Source organism: Lycium ferocissimum, chromosome 8 (genome assembly GCF_029784015.1).
Source record: "Lycium ferocissimum isolate CSIRO_LF1 chromosome 8, AGI_CSIRO_Lferr_CH_V1, whole genome shotgun sequence".
Taxonomy (NCBI): domain Eukaryota; kingdom Viridiplantae; phylum Streptophyta; class Magnoliopsida; order Solanales; family Solanaceae; genus Lycium; species Lycium ferocissimum.
The window spans coordinates 16,747,252-16,767,053 of record NC_081349.1 but is presented as its reverse complement, the minus strand read 5'-3'; the positions used below and the strand labels follow the sequence as shown (position 1 = coordinate 16,767,053).

The following is a 19,802-nucleotide window of genomic DNA, read 5'->3' as shown; positions in this document are numbered from 1 at the left end:
TTTCTTGTGATATTTATACCAATTCAAGGTCCCTCTACAACGTGGTGCGATTATTTCGGAAGATAACCCATTGGTTTCGTCGTTTGGATAATTTGGTGGTGTGAAGAAACTTGAAGAGGAAGGTAAGAATTCATCCCTTCTAATTATGTTATGAAGGTTTGTTTGCATAGTAGTATATGTAAATGAGTAGAAATTATGAGAATATGGAAGTTTGCATGGTGAATGTGAATGTATGCATGTGGCCGAATACATGTAGTGTGGTTATGTTGAATTTTGTGTTGTATTATAGTTGTGGCTATTGTGGAATTTGTGTTGGAAGTGGAAGGTGGATGAAAATTTGATAAGATGGAAAATTGGCCTATGGCCGTGTGGTATAGGGTAGGAGGAAACATGTTGAATTTATTTTGTTTATCATGTTAGTTGCGTCGTTGCGAGTCTTGTAATGTAAATGAAGGTAAAATGAAGTAAGATTGCATTGAAATGGGATGTAGGAGCTTATGTTGTTTAAGTAGGATTTTATGACCTTATGGAAACTAAGTTGTTAGAATGTGAATTGTGATTATAGTTGATGGAACTAGAAGATGGAAACATGTTATGAATAAGTATGCTAATAATTAGAAGTGTCGGATGAGTTATGGTTTTGGTGGAAAGTTTGTACGTTTTGTATATTTTGAGGATATATTGTAGAAATGCTATGAAATGCTTCCGGATTATATTGTGATGATCTTGGTCCGTAATGAATGAGAGCATGTTGATATTGATTTGAAAATGTGAAGTCGGAATGGAAACTATTGCATTATGTTGGAAAGTGGGCTAGTTGTATTATATTGTGTTTTGTTGTAATTGTTGATGTTGTTAGGTTGTTGTTGATTGTTTTGAGCCGAGTTTAATTCTCGGGGTGTCGTATTTATAAGGGAGATGCTGCCGAAATTTCGGTAGGCAAATACTAAACCAAAGTTGGAATTTTCAAGCCTCATGAATAGTAACTGGTAAAGGTGACCATTTGCAGATTTCTGACGAAACGGGATTTGAGTTTAAGCGAGCGCAAGTCATCCGTAAGGTATGTAAAGCTTTCTATTTCCTTTTCATGGCACGACATAGGTGTGTTAGCTTCGGATTCGACCCTTGGACTCGCTCCTATCTCTCGGAATCTACATCTAAAGTTGAGCCTTTTTCATTCAATGGTATTGAACCCAATTAGGCCACAATTGACTAAATTGATTTTAGACTTCTAAAATTTGTACAAATCTAATCCGATCACTCTAAAACACTTACTAATGATATTATGAAGTTCAACGAGCGTGATTTAAGTACGCCACCTCATTTGACCCGAGGTGGGCCCACTATTCCCGAACCCATTACTATTGTGCTAATGATTTGTTTTCGAACAATATTTAAAGGAAACGTTTTGAGTTGCTCTTCTAATTCCTAAATGTCAACTGTTTGAAATATTCCATTAAGTCCTATGACGTGTTTTGATATGTACCACGAATCCGAATATTCTGTTCCGACATAATCCGCCGTGATGTCTGAAAGGTACGTTCTATGGTTATCGTGCGACTTATTTCTAATGATTTGTCATTTGGACTATTCGATCGAGTCTGTGTATATATTTTATATTTTGCATTTAGTTTCTCACTACTCTACTCGTGGATGCTTCAATGCTTCTTTCACTGAGCCCGGGCCAGGATTTGTTATCAAGCGCTTTCCTCTGCATTGTTCGCCGTGCCTCGGTGTCGGGGCGGTATGACATGTACATGGGTCCGGAAGTATCTTGTGCCATGTACATATATTCCGATATCCGATGGTGTGATGTGATATGGCCATTTGGTATGTATGATGTGGTTCGGAGATATTCCCTACTGCGAAGTATGATGTGTTATGGCGCCGGAGACGGGGCGCGCATGTTACGTTCACCGAGTCCCATAGCGGGGCGGTTTTGGCATATGTTTTACGCATGCATTATTTATGACTTTTGATATGCATTTTTGATTTCCTATGTACCTTGTTCATTCTCCGCGCATTCCGATTTTGATTTTAATTTAGTACGGGTCTACGCTTTACATATTCGGTACATTTTTCGTACCGACCCCCGCTTCGGGGTCGCGTTTCGTGCCACGCAGTACGGACGTTTGATTTGGCCGATTCGACGCCTAGGTTATACGCTCGCCCGTCTGAAGCGCTCCCTTGTCCGGAGCCTGTATTTTGGTATAGACTTTTTATTTCATATGCACATATTTATTCTGGGTACGACGGGGCCCTGTCCCGTCATATGATTATGTTTTGGTCTGTAGAGGTCTGTAGACATGTGGTGTGGGTTTTGTATATGTTTGCGAGTTTCGCGTACGCTTAGGGCTTGTCCGTATTTTGTGACGGCCTTATCGGCCATCGTGCGCCATATTCACTTGACATCATTAAACCAGTACTTCTGCTTACTTTTAATGTTTCGCTAATTTAGGCTAAGGTACGTATGAGTGCCCAACTAGGGCACGTGTCGCGGCCTACGGAGTTGGGTCGTGACAGATACATATATTGATATATATATAAGTATATTCTTACTATATTTTAGGTATATATATATATATAACTTAATATATATATATGTATACACGTATATTCGTCGTATTTCGACTTCTTGTTAGCGCATTAGTTAATAAATATTTAAACTTTACTTATAAACTTGTATAACATATGTATTTATACCTACAATATACTAATAAATACTATAATATATATATATAATACAAAAAATAAAAAAAAAAGGTTTTGAACGTTTTTAACCGGACCGGTTTCGGTTTGAGGTTTCAAGCCGTGCCGAACCTGTTAAACGGTTCCGGTTTTTTAATGAAGCTCCAGGTAGGTTCCCTAACAGGTTCCGGTCTCGTTAAAGTTAAGGATTAACAGGTTTACTTATAGTCCACTATAGAGAAAAATATCGAACTAATGCCATAGTAACTTGGCTTGGCGTGAGTTTTCCGTGGATAATGCCACCTTAAATCGTCCAACTATATATGTTAAACAAATATTAGTCGATCTAAAAGTGAAAATCAAGCTAAATTATGAAGAATTGAAATATTTTTAGCTGAAGTAGTTTCTAAAGTACCTTTGTACCATTTTTAATATCCAAGTCATTTGTAAATAACACATATACTAGCTCCATATCGAATTTTGCTTTGAGTATTCATTAAATTTACTACCAATATAGGCACGAAACGATGAACAATTTCGGATACTACACATTTTATTTTTAAAATTTATTTTTTTCTGAAAATTGAAATTATCGTTAGTTTGGGCAGCGAGGTTATGTGCTTTAGTCTGTTAAAATCGAAACTAAGATACAAAAAGGATCAAGATTGAGTCCTTCTCCATAATCTATTTTAAGAAAATAGAGATAATATCAGTCAAGCATACGAATCTAATGTTAACATGGTATCACTGATTGGCAGGTAGTGATACGTTAAGTGGTAGTTGCTATAGCAAGTGATAAAGAAATTAGAAGAATTTAAGACATCAGCAATTCCAATTTCATTTGTGTTTAAATTATAGTACGTAAGCAATAAAATGTGGAAGAAAAAGACATAAAACTATTACTCTATTATTAGTAAAACGTCAGCAGACCTTTTTTTTTTTTTTTTTTTTAAATAAATAGGTGAGAGCCATTTGTCGTCTTGGGACCAACTGCTTTTCTCATACTTGTCAAATGTTTGTTTGTCCACACCTTATTTTAGGTGTTTCTTAAACGTTGTTTATTTATTTTTCTTTTATATTTAATTTTTTTGTCATTCGGGTTATTTGTTAATATGGCGAATATGCGCTAGTCTTAATGTTGGGAGTTTATTCATCATACATAACTCATTTTCCCCTTCTTTTCGCCCTTTTAGCCCAGAAGTAACTCATTATTTGTATACCCTTTGCCAATACAAATTCCAGTGAAGTTACTTTATGCTAGTTAAAATAATACAATTAATTTGGTTAATTTCAAGAATTTACCCACCGAGACAAAGAAAAAACCGGGGGAATTAGTTGTCTTACTTTTCATTCTTTAATATTATAACAGTATTATAATAATAATGTATAATTTAGATTTACTATTAAAACACAACCACATGAAAGAAAAACATTTCCAGGGTCCTCTTAATCTACAAAGGAAGAAAAAAACCATTTGATGTTAAATAATCTCTTAAGTCTACAGTACTTTATCGGATTCTATTATGTTGAACAGATTATCCTCCAGTTAACAATTGCTATTTCTAAATTACCTTATCTCTCTTCACTATTAAATTAAATAAGTTCAACAAATATAAGAAACCCTTTTCGTTAAAAGGCGTCATACTACTATTTATGCAACCTTTCTTGTATACGTAAAGGCATTTTTTGGGCAACTGGAGTCAATTAGAGAGTGCTGTGGTATAATATTTCTTAGTATATATTTCATTTCAATAAAGTAGGAAGCTGTAAGCAGCCGGCATTTGTAAGATGCTGAACACCATAATGTGATGTGTGGCTGTTACAACATTTAATTAATTAAAGACTAATTTCGATTTTACGAACTCTTATACTTGAACATTCTAGATGCGACAGTTCGATATCTAGAATATATTAAGTTGGTGATGAATTATTAACATACACCTCGGTAGATTTTTCAACTAAACTAAAGTTGGTTGTGTATTACGCATGTCCTTAGTTTATAGTTTATACTCTGGCTTTAAACCATTAACAATGATAATTTTTCCTCATCTTTGTCTCTGTTATTACATCCTCTGGATCTTGATATTTCATTTAGCTTACTATTTCATGTTCGATAGTGAGAATAATAGAAGCTGATTTGCGAGGCTTTGATTTTATGTCGTCCTCCTTTAATTTGTAAAAGCTGTTGTCAATATGTCTCAAAGTTTCTTTAGGTGTCTCTAATTTATTCAGTGCTTATATATCATCCTCGACCCTTACAATGAAACACACTTGTTTTCTCGACCTTAACCTTCCACCTCATATTGCTTCAACGTCTATTTGTGGTGTAGTCAGAAAATATCCCATAATCCGCAGCTGAAAAAACAATTTTGCATGATCTCGCGCTTCATGATCCATAGTTATTTTGCTCTCAATGCTATTGAGGATGCTTACAGTGTTTGCCATTGAATAAAGAGTATTAACCAATGTAGTATCTGAAAATAACTTGAAGGATTTCCTCTAAGTTGTTACATGTCTCGACTAACCTGACTCTGATACCAAATGCATGTTAAATACAAATGGTTGCTAACAACTTGAATTAATATGGCCGCCTTAAACTAATCATATTCTTACGAACTCTCAAACTTAAGTTATCCGTCCCCCATTCACTCTAGCACCTACATCTAGCGCCTCATTTTCTTTTCACTTGTTTCTCACTTCTTGCTTACCTACAGATAACTCAAATGATCACCTGATGGTAATGTAAGAAGCATCCAAAATGGAGTAGTTGAATCTATGTTACTCGGACTCTTTAAAATTATTGCTGCATTCATGTTGGATTCTCCAAAAATGCACTACTTTTGGAGCACTAAAACCGTACACATCGATATTTTGAAGGTTCTTGTTAAACAACATATGTTGGGTTAATATATTGCTCCATTTTGCCAATTACTTATCAACTATCAAGAATAGTTTTAGAAATTTCTTTCGTGAGTTCTTCTTTCAATTCTCTAGAATTTCTCTTGAAATATAGCTTGGATATTAAGGTAATAAAATGTTAACAGTAAATACTTCATAAATTCACTCATCGTGGTTATTATTATTGTTATTTGTTTTTAATTATTTTCTGATGATGGGTGTTCTTCTCTCTTCCTCTTGGGACAGTTAAGCTTAAGTATTATCCACAAGCCCCATCTTCGATGAAATCCATCTTTCTTTAATTTTATATCTTTTGGTTTGACCTCCAAATCTCTGGTAATGACGTGCCAAAGCCATCTGTAAGACTAAGCTAATCTCAAAACTGCATTAGCTCCTTATTTTTATAATAGAACAATTTAATAATCCTACCGGATGAGACATGTTAATTTCTTAGGATATAACCTTAGCCCACCATATAGATAACTATAACATTTCTGATAGGTGCGTATTATGTTATTTATTATGGTTATAATATGACCCATATGAATGGGAATTATTTCACATTCAGAGCATTTTAGTTGGAAGAAATGAGAAAACGATATCCCATTTGTATAAAAAAAATAACATCATCCTTTCCCTTATCACTCTGCAGTTTTGAGAATCTTTGCAAAGCATAGTATCACAATGCTGACCGGAGTAATAAAATTATATACACTGATTAAAAGAGTGGCAAACCAAGTCATACAGGGACTTATTTTACATTTCATAGGTTTATCTGCTCTGCATTTACAGCAATGGTGAGAGCATTTGTATGAATGTTTCAACAATTATATGCAAATTTCAGTAATTGGTAGTGGCTTCCATGTCTGCAACTTCCACAACATGCCCTGTCAACTTGCTTTGACTTCTTCCATTCTGCAGGCAGGCAAGAGCTTATAGTCAGTCCCACCGGCATCTATCAATAAACAAAGTTATGCAAATATATTTTTCTTATAAGGTGGTATCCGTGCCAGTTGTGCACACCTCGAATGGTCCACGAGTACCTGCTACCTCTCACCAGCACAGTCATGCAAATAGATACTTATTGAGAATGACAGACTTTTAATTACACTTTCATGATGTTATTAGAAAGAAAATGACGTGAGAAAAAGTCATGATCATACTTCTGTTGACATGAAAAGAGAGGATACAACCATCTAAAGTGCCTCCCCCAGCACAGAGGCGTCGAGCATTTCACAATGAGTTATCTAATTGCTTTTTATGCTAAAGAATGAGATATCTTATAATTTCAGTCATGTATGACTTTGAAAAAAACCAATGCAAAGTCAGGCCAGAGCTTATAGCTTACACTGGTATCACCCAAATAAGCAAAGTCATGCATGTAGAAAGTTATCGAGAACAAAATACTTCCATTGACATTTCAGAAGATGATATTAGAAAGAAAATGACATGTGAACAAGTCATGATAATACTTTCATTGACATGAAAAGAGGCATACAACCATTTAAAGTGCCTCTTCCTCCAAAGAGGCGTTGAACATTTCACAGTGAGTTGTCGAATTTTCTTTTTAGAGGCAAAGATTGAAGATCTGAATATATCAGACATGTTTGACTTTCTAATAATCGATGCTGCTTTGAGTAATATCAAAAGACAAGCTCTATCAATTCTACGGGAAAGGACTCTTATCAGTTCTTTGTTTCAATTCAGATTATTAAACAATAAAGTCAAGGACAACTGCATTTTGAAAGATCAATTACATGTTACGTCAATATTTAGATTCAATTCATAATCGAAAATACTAAAATGTATATATTCCACACTATCACAAACAATGTCAACTTTTTAAACACAGAAAAGAATAAATGTTTTCATTGTCTTCATAGATAAAAGAATTTGTGGTATCTATCATTCATTTATTTATCAGAAAGAATATGCTTCTACAGTTCTTGTTCGTCCCATTTAATTTAAAGCACTATTCTTATAATTAGCTTAATCATAAGTTCCATCAAGATAAAAGATTTATGAGCCGCATATTCTTTCTGATTACTAATAGTCTGTCCGCTAAAAACTGATTTAATTCTGTTCCAAAATATATTATTTATTGGTGATCCATTTGGTAAAGCACAGCTAGTTCATTTTACTTGATGCTCCCTCCGCTAACAGAACAGATCCTTGAAATAAAAGAAGATAAGGACGTGCCAAACATTGAAGACCAATTGTGCTCGGAAAAAGTCAAGGGTTAAATTTAGATCCTAAAATATGCATACATGTAAGATTATTGCAAGCCAATATGTGGAACTTATAACAAGTTATAATATTTTAATAAAAACATAAAGTAATTCCTCGGGATGGCAGGCACTATCTATACCAAGTCCAATTCTGCACTGTGGGGCAAATGACCTTTTCTGTTCAACCCATCTTTTGACATCTTATTCTTATGACCTGTTACATTGTATAATACTGAATACGCGAGCTTGCCTAGCTCACGCAGTGGATTGAAGTCAATAGAGTTTGTATCGGGAAGGGTTTGCGCAGAAAGATTAACACAGCTTAAAATGATGAGATTCAATTATGGTGGACGTCAGTTCTAAATTAAACAAACTCTAAATGGACTGGTTCAGCTGCCGCTAACATGCTACAAGCTGCCAAAACACAGAGCAGTAGCCGATATACTAGGAAATGCTTATATAACATTAAAAAATAATTGGATTTGTAACCGGAAGAACTGTTTCCATATTTAGATCATAATTTTCGCACCCCCCAAAAACCCCCAAGCCTGCTCAGTACCTAATCTATATCAGTGTTTTAAAAGGCGTTTTCGGGGCGAGCCCTGGGGCGGGGCGTACCAAAAATGCCCCGGGGCGATGGGTCGGGGCGAAAGTCTCCAAAGGCGTACGCCCAGGCATTTGGGGCGTACGCCCAGGCATTTGGGGCGAGTTTTTTTTGTTGGGGCGTAAGCCCAGAAAACTTCTTCGAACTAAAACGAAATTTGTTAAATAAGTCCTTAATCTAATGCCCAAATTCTCAAAAGTCAACATGTAATTACTCAAATGTTTTAAAAAGGAACTGAAACATTAAATTTAAAAGTCAAGACCTTTTTTTATTGCTAGAATGCCTAATATATATTCTTTTCCAATTATTTATCTTGTCTTCTACTATCTCAAAAAAGTAACGAGCAGTCACTTGTACTTGTAAGTAGCGTATAATAGATTGTTCTAATTAGTTTTTTTGTGGGGGTGGAGCATATATATATATATATATTCTTTTTCAATTATTTATCTTGTCTTCTACTATCTCAAAAAAGTAACGAGCAGTCACTTGTACTTGTAAGTAGCGTATAATAGATTGTTCTAATTAGTTTTTTTTTTTTTTTTTTGGGGGGGGGGGGGGGGGGTGGAGCATATATATATATATATATATCACTTATTTATAATTTTTTTCAATTTTTTACGCTATTTCACCTATTTAAAAGTATTTATTATAATTATATCATTTTATAAAATACTAAAAATTAAAACCCCATGGGGCTTACGCCTCACTGAGGCAGATGTAAAACGCCCCGCCTTACGCCCTCGCCTTTTAAAACACTGATCTATATATTTGTTTAATCAAAATAGCAAACTATTGATCTACTTTTAATCCCCTAATTGATCTCTCTGCCATCCCCAAAGGCACCTATGGGCATTTAAGCATTGCCTCCTCACCGTTTCATCCATGTAAGAATTTCATCTTTCTATCTTTTGGTACAAGACAAGAAGAGAACCCCTTACAAATGAAAAGTCACAACTTCAAAACCAAATTCATTCGTTTTTTTTTTTTTTTTTTTTTTTTTTTTTTTGAGAATGAACTAAAAAGTAGGGGAATGGTTATCATACTAATCATTGACATGCCAAAAGCAGAGACATAACAGAAAGGAAAAATTCCTACAGTGCACTTGCTTTTAGGTTACAAACTGTAAATAAAATTCTACAACTTCTTAAGAAGACAGCAACATTTCTACTGAGAAGGACTGACATGTTGCAGAATAATATGTGATTCAAGGATGTCCATACATGTGTGTCTATATGTTGAGATTGATCTATTTTGATGATTAAAAAACACAATGTACTCTGTGAAGGAATTGTGTTAAGACTCAGGTCCTTAATGCTGATGGATCTGAAAGGTGTGACCATGTTGCGATATTTTAGGGAAAATACTTTTGTATATCTTCATTATTATTCATGCAATATATTCTAAATATTCACAAGATCTTTCAAAAGTATCTGAGTTCTAAAAGGATTTCGTTTATGACCGAATTGGAGTTATTTTTCGTAAGAGACGGTTTGAGAATCCTTCTTGATAAAGGACTCTAATTGATTCGGTTTCCTTACTTGATAGAATCTTTGAAATAAGTGGTTTCTTTTTTCACGAGCTTACTAATGTGAATAGTATATATTGTATTCTTACTTTGCAGGATATCATACATTCACACAAATTGAGAGATTGAGCAACAGTTTTAGAGCTTTCAAGCCACCCGTCGTTCTTGAAAGTACGAACACTGATCATCTGAGAGTGAAGAACCAGGATGAAGACTCAAATGGTGTCAAATGGTGCATGCCTGGGAGGACGGTTGATTTTCTCCTCTCATGGCACAAACAGGATTTGCATAAAGCGTCGGGTTACATCTGGAAGTCTATCCCAGCAGTAGTTTGGTGGGTCGTATGGAAAGAGAGAAATGCTAGAGTTTTTGATAACAAAAAGGACAACGTAATTTATCTAAAACACAAATGTATATTTTGCTTAATTTTTGGTGCAGCATAACCTCGGCAAATGTTTTAGAGCTGGAGGCGTTGGCTGAGTTTCTTAGTTCTTCACACTCACTGTAAAGTTTATCTTTTAGATGTACTTCTATCCAGCTTTTTCTTAAAGTTGGCCCCCTCTTTACTTCAATAAAATTCTTTCAATTACCTATCCAAAAAAAAAAAAAAAAAGAACCAGGATGAAGACTCTGGTCCTTGAGTCGTTAATTCAATTCATTGAGTCAATGCCAGTTCACTTGTAATAGATTTTGAGTTGTAACCTTCTACTTATGAAGTAATGTTAGGTTGCTGTTTGTTTTGTTATGCAGAACATTTTTGTTGTTTTCAAGTCAGTGTGACTTGAGGAGATTATAGCAATCAGGTGGTAGTTGATTTCAAGGCTTGGAGTTAAATATTAGATTGCAAGGATTTGTAATCTGAATTTTTCGTCGCTTTGTTTAGTGGAGATTGTAGTAAAATCCTACTAGGTAGGACTTGGTTTTTGTACCTTTTGAGCATAGTGTTTTTCCACGTTAAGTCCTATGTTCTTACTCTTCCGCACTTTATTGTTTTTGTATTCTAAACTGAATACTCATACGAACCAAATTCTATAGTCGAGTTAGGCCAATTTTAAGAGTGACAAAAACTTGGTACGACCCAGTTTAACCCCCACCCCACCCAACTTGAGCCATGAAGGTGCACCTAAACTAACCCTATACAAAGAAAACATATGCAGAAGGAGCAAGAGTCACAACTGCCAAACCGCACCCCGACCAGCCCAAACTTTATCATTTTCTCCGCCTACTAAACGTTTATAAAGGTGCATGGACTAATTACCTAATGGTCTTGGACACGGTATAAGCTACCAAGACCTTGGAGATTTACGCATACATTTTACCATCTTTCACCAGTGATGCACACTGCACTGAGATACTCGCTAAGCTAACTATAGATGTATAGTTACAACACACAAGATATGCATAAATTGTATTCCCTATAGGCTTTAAAAGGCTAACTGCTAAAAGGAAGACGTACCTATAATTTATGCTTAAATTCTTGTCTCACCATCCTTTACTTGCAAGAGCGGGGCCTTTGAACTGATATTTCTTGCGAGCTTGTCTTCATCCACCTTTTCTTCTTTTGTTTTTCCCCACATCACAGCGTAAAAGCCAACAACGATTATAATTGACCCTACCAAGCTGTACTCAACAAAGTTGATGATTAGGCACATGCAAACAGTACTTTACAACAACTATGAATCGAGATAGAGAAAAGAGTACATAACAGAATTTTTTTTCAATTTGGATTGCCAACAACTTGACAGATATGTAAGATAGTAAAAATATAACCATACCTTCCAAGGTAGAAAATATCTCCTAAGAAGATGATACCCAATGCCACAGCGATTACAATTCCCAGAGGATGAAACATCGCAACAAAGAGAGGTCCCTTTCTACGAATGCACCAAAACATCACACTGACTTGAAATGCTGAGCCAAAAATTCCCTAAGGAAAGCAAAATACATGCCAGATGTTTGAGATATGCAGAATGCAACTGACGTACCACAAGATGCTGAGTAAATATGAAAACATACATTCAGTATTCTCTATTGACAAAACTCAAAAGATTATAGCTTTCTTATAATTACTGATCAGCCAAGCTTCAACTTAGCAAAACAAAGAAATGTATTCTCGAGGATAAGCGCTGGGAAGTAATGTTGATAGCTAGAGTAGAAGAAGTGGAAAGCTAAACCAACGTAAATGACCAACTGTTAGCCTAGGTAATTTGAAATAATGTTCTGAACAAAAGAAAGAGAAACCAAATTCAAAGCTAACATAATTACTTTTTAGCAGGTTTTATGTTTTAACACATGAATACCTTTAGAAGTTATGTAAGCAAATCTTTTGTTTTAGCAAGTAATTTTGATGACTGTTTTGATTGTCTTGGTTCTCTTTTGAGAAACTTTGTGAGAATTTAAAAGAATTGAAGTTTCCAAAATGTCATTGTACCATATCATTAAGGATAAAATGGAAAGTTTAAAAGTTAAATAATTTCAAATATAGAAAGATGTCATGCTTTTTGGAACAAACTAAAAAGGAAACAATGTCAAAAGAGCAGTTATACAGAGAAAATATATATTCTAACCACCACTAAAGCGTTCAACATGATTGTCCAATGTAGTTTGTCAATTGAATGTGGCACCAGGCCCATGAAAGTTGTGCTTGTTCATAAGGCACATTACATCAAGACGTTTTCACGGTTCAAGCAATTTGTTGGCAAAAAATTTAGGTCCCCCCTCTTTCACTTTTAAGAAGATTTCATTAAGAAAGAAACTCTTCAAAAGTTAGAAATATTTATTTACTTATTGATCACTTTGCCAATATCTTCTTCTCCTTTTCACTTTCCTCTCATACATGCTAACTGAATGTTCAACACATACTTTCCAACCAGAACACTCTTGGAACAGCCACTAAAATCAGTACATATCAGCCTCATAATGGCCCCTTATCCCTCTTTATCTTTATGTTGTTTCTAGCCTTTGAGGTTCATGCTTTAGAACAACCTCCTTGCTCTAGTTTAGTACCTAACTTGATCCCACCTTTGCAAAAAAATTCTGGAGATTAAGCAAGGGCAGAAACATAAAAGGGGAATGTACCTTAGTTTGCAAATGATAAAGTCTAGGTCTAAAAGAATCAAATTGAGCTAAAATTTACTACTGATAAGTGATACCAAGAAGGTGGAGATCTAGAATCAGGTTGCATAAATTCTTACCAGCCTCAGTTGAATAGGAATCATCTACTTATTGGGGCAAATTTACTATGCAATTTATGGTGCACGTGAGACATGGTCTTTCCGCAAAACTAGGTATTTTATGTACATATTTTCTAGACTTGATATAATATTACCTGCTGGCACCATGGTACAAAAAGGCTTAATGGTGCATTTGGTTGAAAGCTGAGTCATTTACCTAGAGTAACAAGGATCAATTCCCACTTAATGCATTTTTTTCCTCCTTACTTTAGTAGTGCACCCATGTTCTAGAAATCCTAGATCCACTACCTTAATATAGAAGTACCCAAACAGAGCCTTACAAATACTTCGTCCATGTTTATCTTAGCATGGTCACCAACTCACGATATGAGCAGACAGAATGTAAACGCACACAATTTACTTACTTACTGAGTATAGAACAGCTAACAATCTCGTACCAGGTTGTAGCATCCAGGCATTTAAGTTCCTGTCCATAAACAGAGAGACAATTGCTGATAGAATGGATGAAAAGAAGCAGTAAAAGAAGACCACAATCAGCTCAACTGGATATTTCTTAAGGATGGAAGCCTGTAAAAAATATAAATATATCAGTTCTGGTGCTGATTCTCAACTAATAAAGGCATCGCTTTCAAAGAGTTATTCTCATACCTGTACAATTAAGTATAATGAAGCCGCTACACAATCCACGACAAGATATAGTCCTCCAATCACCCAGTCTGTTTCCTGGAAATGAAGATAATTTCGAGGCTTCAAAGATGAGGAAGTCAACAAAATTTGTGGTCCCTTGTAAAGAGTGGCGGTGAATGCTCCGGCAATTGAGACGATTGTTCCAACAGATTTAATCAGGGTACTTGTACTTCGACAATCTAATTTCTCCATCCTAAAATAAAGCAAACAAGAAGTGTATTTGTGTTATTTGTTCCAGTCTCTTGTGATCAAAGAGATCGATAGTATCCAATTATGCTTCTTTAGCAGGTTTATCTGCTTATCAAAATGATATGACCCATTAACTTTGGCGCTTGCTTGTGTTATTTAAGCATGTGTACGTATTTCCTTTTTTACTTTATAGATACTTTTTTAATCTTCGAACCCAAAAGGCAGAGAGAAAGGAACTTGAAAACACAACATCCCAACAAAGGAAATTGATGCACCTTTGTATAGTTACATTTTTTCCAGTTCAATGTATAATTTTCCAGTTTAACAGATGTATAATCATAGATGGCTAAACTCATGTTTTGTACAATATAGTTTTCTTTTCATCTTTTTGTTCTTTCTTATCCTTTCATGGTTCCTGAACTTCCCGAGAATCATCCCATTACATTTTCTTCTCATTTTCTTCTGTTCTCACATGATCTCTAAAGGACGGAAATGAAGCATTCAATCGAATTAGAAAACAATTATGCAGCTACTGATAAGAAGAAACCATGAAGGAAACAGTCACACACTGACTGCAACATTTGTAACATCGAAAAGATAACTACACAAAGTAGAAAAGGCATATTACGAACAACTCCAGTTCAGAGGAATCTGTTTACATATACTTGAAATTGAATAAACTGGCTTACTTAATACTGCATCTGTTCCATTTTATATGGCATTCTTCTCTTTTTAGTCTTGTTCCAAATGGAATGACACATTTTTATATCTGGAAACTACTTAACATTAAACTTCTCACTTTACCCCTTAATGACATGCTCACCATAAAATGCCATGTTATGTTTAAGACCACACGTGTTAAGAGTTCTTTTGGCATTTGTTATTTCTTAAACTTAATACTCAGTCAAACACCATCATATGATGAAGGGTGTATTAGTTCTCCTTCTACTCTAAAATCAACTAAAGCAAAAGTGAGAAGAGGGTCAAAACCTGAAAATGACGGCAAGTATGAAAGTAAAACCTGGGATGAGGTTGAGCATTGCTGAGGCAAATGAAGCAGAAGTATAATTAATCCCAGTATACCCTGTTAGCTGCGCTGAACAACTACAAAACCATGAAAACCCATAAACCCCAAAATTAGACCTTTAATAGTCACTGATTAACACTCTGTTTGGATGGTTGTTACATATTGTTTCATAATGTATCGCATTATACTATATTGTGTTGTATTGTACTGTAGTGTTTTGATGAATACAACGTTTAAATAGATTGTGTCATTTTCCATCGTTACATTGTGTCACACATCAACAATTTGAAGCATAAGCCTCCAGAAAGTAGGTTATGGGGTAGAGCTACTATAAAAATATAGGGTAAAAGATAAAATAAGATTATAAGATAATAAGTAAAGATAAAAAAATGAGGGAAAAAATAATGTAACGACAGGATCACACCAAATCAGTCTTTACACAAAATGGAACTTTTTGTCGTTAGGCAACGATGGATTTAATGATACGATACAATAAAATTAAGTAACAACCAAAACAAAACACTGTATTTAAACTAACAGCACAATACAATAGGTAACAACCATCCAAACAAGCTGTAAAGAAACAGCTAATATTTCACACATAAGCCAATTGAAATATGAGAATCACATACCCAAGAACTCCAAGCAAGAAAAATCCAGATATGAGTGAGAAATTGAGTGGAGGACGAGTTGACCTACAAAATCAATTCAAATCAATTAAAGATCACAACTTTATTTGTGGGTATTTTAAATTGAAGTCAAAGAGCAGTACCTGTAGAAGAAGAAAGAAGGGAGGAGAATAAGGGAAGCAAGAGCATTGGAATAGAAGACAAAAGTGAAGTTAGTCATTCCAGTAGACATGGCTTTTTTGCCAACTATCATTAGACCAACTTGTGCAAATTGAGTTGAAGCCATTCCTATATATGGCAAAGCTTCCTTCATCTTTATGTTCATCTCCATAGCCATTTTTTCAAGTGTATCTGAACTTGGACTTCACCAGTGGAAAAGTGCAGTTTCCAAGAATGCTGTGGGTATGGTCAACTGTTTGGATACTGGGGCCACAAGGGAAACAGGAATCTACTCCCTCTGTCCAAAAGATTATTATAATTCATATCTTCCTATATTTAAAAATAATTTAATTTTATGAGATCATTTACAGTCATAAAGATATCTAAGATTTATTTTAGATTATATATTTTGAAAATTTTCCCTCATTTTTTAAACTTTATGTCAAATTAAAAAAGAATAATCTTTTTGTGATTTTAGAAAGTAATAGTTTTTGCTATCTTTTTTGAGTTCATTTTGTAAAAAGTTCAAAAGAATGGTGCCTTATGTTTTGGGGGTAGGAGCAAAATGGTACCCTAAGTATATTCTTGAATAAGTTTAGTCCTTTAAGTTTGTTAAAATGAATATCCTTTTTTATTTTCCATCAAATATTGAACCAACTCTAGCTATTAGATTTAATAAAACATTATACATTACCAAAAACATTAAGAAAGTCCCATCAAATTTTAAGAAGCGCAACATCATTATACTGATGCCAAGAAAAAGATAAAATAGCAGAAATTGTACCTCAGAAAATAACATCAGACTTCAAAAAAAAGCAAAAAAATATAAAAATTGCACCTTCAAATATGAGCTCATTATGAACTTTTTTTTGTTCCACAATTTAGATTAAATTTAACAACAGAATGTATTAAATATTTGATGGAGACTAAAGCTATTCATTTCTGTCAGATTCAAAGAACCAAAACTACTCAAATATATAATTAAGTGACCATTTTGAACCTTCCCAAAATAAAATCAACCATTTTTATCATTTCTCTTATAACTATTTATTTATATGTTTATATAAATATCAAGTGTTATTCATCAACTAAAATACATTATATAAAAGTGTTATATGCATGACATGCATTAACTTAACTGAATTTGATGTAAATACCAAGTGCATCATGTAATTCTTTTATGATCATTTATCAAAAGTTATTATGATCATTTCATGTAAATTCTTGCTATAAATCATACATAATACAGAGGGCAATCCAAGTACTCTGGATCTTTGATCATCATTTGGATCTCTATGAAATCTATTTCTCACTTTCTCAATGCTCGAGGGGTTAAGTACCACTTTCCAAAACTTCAAGAGGCCTAACTGAAAATTACCCCTAACTTTCTTCATTCTCTTTGAAAAGGAAATGACAGAAAATGAAAAACTGTTATCGTCTTTTAATCACTTTTTATGTAGGTGGTGCAGAGTCCTAAGGGCTTGAAGTAGATAACAGTCAACAGAATTGTCATAATAAAATTAGTCAAAATTCTTCAAAAAAGTATCCTTTGTTATAAATATTATTATAATATTGTGATGTCTATCTTTAAGAGGAATTTTAGGGTTTACAGGCCATGATGTGACTTTTCAATTCTCTCCTATAAATAGAGATTTTCTTATCAGTATTTGATCCCTCACAAGAAATAAGAACTCTCTTCTCTTGTTCTACATATATTCTTGCTTTAATTTATTGTTTCATAACACGTTATCAAGACGAGACTCTACCGTCTCAAGAAATTTTTTAAGGCTAAGGTACTATTTTTATTCTCTCTATTTTATGGCTAACCTTACAAAACTCGAGTTCGTTGCCCTTGATATTTCAGCAAGAACTACCTATCAGCGGGTGCAGATACGAAATCCATCTTTGATGCTATGGGTCTTGGAGACACCATTAAAGAAAATAATAAAGCATCCAACCAAGAAAATGCCAAGGTTATGATATTCCTCGCTATCATCTTTGATGAGGACCGAAAATGAATATCTTACTATTAAGGATCCACTCGTTTTATGGAAAAACTTGAAAGAAAGGTATGACCACCTGAAGATGGTCTTCCTCCCAAAAGCACGACACGAATGGATCAATCTAAGGCTACAAGATTTCAAATCAGTTATGAAGTATAACTCTGAGATGTTCAGAATTACTTCTATATTGACACTATGTGGAGAAAAAATTAGTGATTACGATAAGTTGGAAAAGACGTTCTCCACTTTTCATGCCTCGAATGTGCTCAGAAGACAATATCGAGAGAAAGGTTTCAAAGTATTGTGATTTGATTGCTCATCTTCTTGTGGGCCGAACAAAATAATGATTTTTGATGAAAAATCACGAGAATCGACCTACGGCGCTCGCACCACTCCCCGAAGTGAATGAGGTGTATGCCCACTACTCCTGTGCGTGGAAAAGGTCGTGGCCCCGCCGTGGTCATGATAATAGTCGGGTCGTGATAATAGTCGTGGTCGTGATAATGGTCAAAGAAGAAATTACTTTCGGGTGTTAATCACTCTTCAAAGAAAAATCACCACCAAAAGGGGAAAAAGAAGGATGATAGGCATGAAGTGCCGAAGCACGTGGCTCGAAAAATAAATGCTATCGATGTGGTGGAAGTGGACACTTTGGCACGTGCACCGTCGTACGGCGAAGCACTTGGTTGAGCTTTATCGTGCATCAATTAAAAGAAAAGAGAAAATCCCAAGTTAATTTTATCTCTCGAAAATCAAATTGACATCACACACTTGGATGTAGCAGATTTCTTTGAGCACCCTGAAGGAAAGATAGATCACTTGATTGGTGATGGTTCTGTGATTAGAGATGATTGAGTTGTTTAGTTTAATTTTTGCTAGTCGTAGTAATTGATGAATAAAAGACCATGTAACAGTAGTTGTTTACATGAGTACTATTTTTAATTAGTCTAGATTTAGTCAGTTTGTTATAGTTAGTTATTAATAAAATATTAATCTGATTCGTCTTGATATGGTTGGCGTTGGATTTTTCGTTTACTGCAATTGTAGAAAAGCTTAGCAAAGCTTTTAAATTCCATTGCTTGAAGTCCAAATATTCTCTATACAAAGAAAGCTAATGACATGCATGGAAAAATGAGCCTGCAGAGAAAATAAGTATTACTGCATAAAAGAATAAAGATGCATGCATTTTTTTTTTCTCTCTTTACACGAGCCTAGTAGTAATAGGTATGCTAGTACTCTATGTTATCCTACTTGCTCTACAATTTGTAAGCCTTTATTTTTCCTAAACTAAAGGTGATATGGGTATAGTACAATTATTCACAGCAACTCTTTTAATGATAATTACTGAGTCCTTGTTTCGTGTATAAGATATTTATCCACAGTAATATGTTATTAAATTAGTATATATAGATCATATAAGTTAATTAAATATCCTACACGATTATTGGTTTGGATTATTATATTGAAATTTTGTATTGATATAAGTTCAATTTGTTTGTACTTGGTCTGTATCTACTTTCACTGGAAGCACTAATATTTAATATTTATTTTGCTTTGTTTGTGTCATTCCATTCGAAGATATGGATAACTCTCAAAGCAAGTTTGGATTAAAAATCCAATAATGAAGATATTTGTTTGATTGATTCTCGCTACTACACACACGATATTCAAAGACAAGAAATATTTTTTCATTTACTTATGGGTAAGGCGAATGTTAATACCATATCTGGTAGTACTAGTTTGATTGAAGGCTCTGGAAGAGCCACCATAATTTTGCCTAAGGGAACAAAACTCATTATAAGCGATGCTATGTTCTCTCCTAAGTCCCGAAGGAATTTATTAAGTTTTAAAGATATCCGTCAAAATGGATACCATATCAAAACAATGGATGAGATGAATCTTGAATATATTGGTATCACTAAGGATGTCTCGGACAAAAAGTTGTTATAGAAAAGTTTCCGCTTTGTCTTC

The 19,802-nt window shown here is 34.4% G+C and overlaps 1 protein-coding gene across 2 annotated transcripts; it reads right to left on the bottom strand.

The window, feature by feature from the left end:
* Positions 1-6,202: 6,202 nt before the first annotated feature.
* Positions 6,203-16,105, bottom strand: LOC132067377 (WAT1-related protein At3g28050-like). 2 transcript variants are annotated; one of them, XM_059460583.1, is made up of 8 exons: positions 15,813-16,105; positions 15,673-15,735; positions 15,004-15,117; positions 13,786-14,017; positions 13,546-13,704; positions 11,719-11,870; positions 11,400-11,563; positions 6,203-6,501 (listed from the first exon to the last, which is right to left on the bottom strand). In XM_059460583.1, exons 1-7 carry the CDS (start codon positions 16,004-16,006, stop codon positions 11,413-11,415), a joined length of 1,065 nt encoding a protein of 354 aa, XP_059316566.1. In that variant the 5' UTR covers positions 16,007-16,105; the 3' UTR covers positions 6,203-6,501; positions 11,400-11,412. The 2 variants fall into 2 exon arrangements, with proteins under 2 accessions (XP_059316566.1, XP_059316567.1); XM_059460584.1 differs by lacking the exon at positions 15,004-15,117.
* Between the last annotated feature and the right edge of the window lie 3,697 nt (positions 16,106-19,802).

What these genes read in the sequence shown, in the direction of transcription:
- LOC132067377 (XM_059460583.1), bottom strand. Translation starts at nt 16,006, where the DNA reads ATGGCTATGGAGATGAACATAAAGATGAAGGAAGCTTTGCCATATATA. An exon ending in ATACTTGCCGTCATTTTCAG is followed by an intron (nt 14,018 to 15,003) that starts GTTTTGACCCTC and finishes GCTTTATTTTAG; the next exon opens with GATGGAGAAATTAGATTGTC. An exon ending in GATATTTTCTACCTTGGAAG is followed by an intron (nt 11,564 to 11,718) that starts GTATGGTTATAT and finishes TGTTGAGTACAG; the next exon opens with CTTGGTAGGGTCAATTATAA.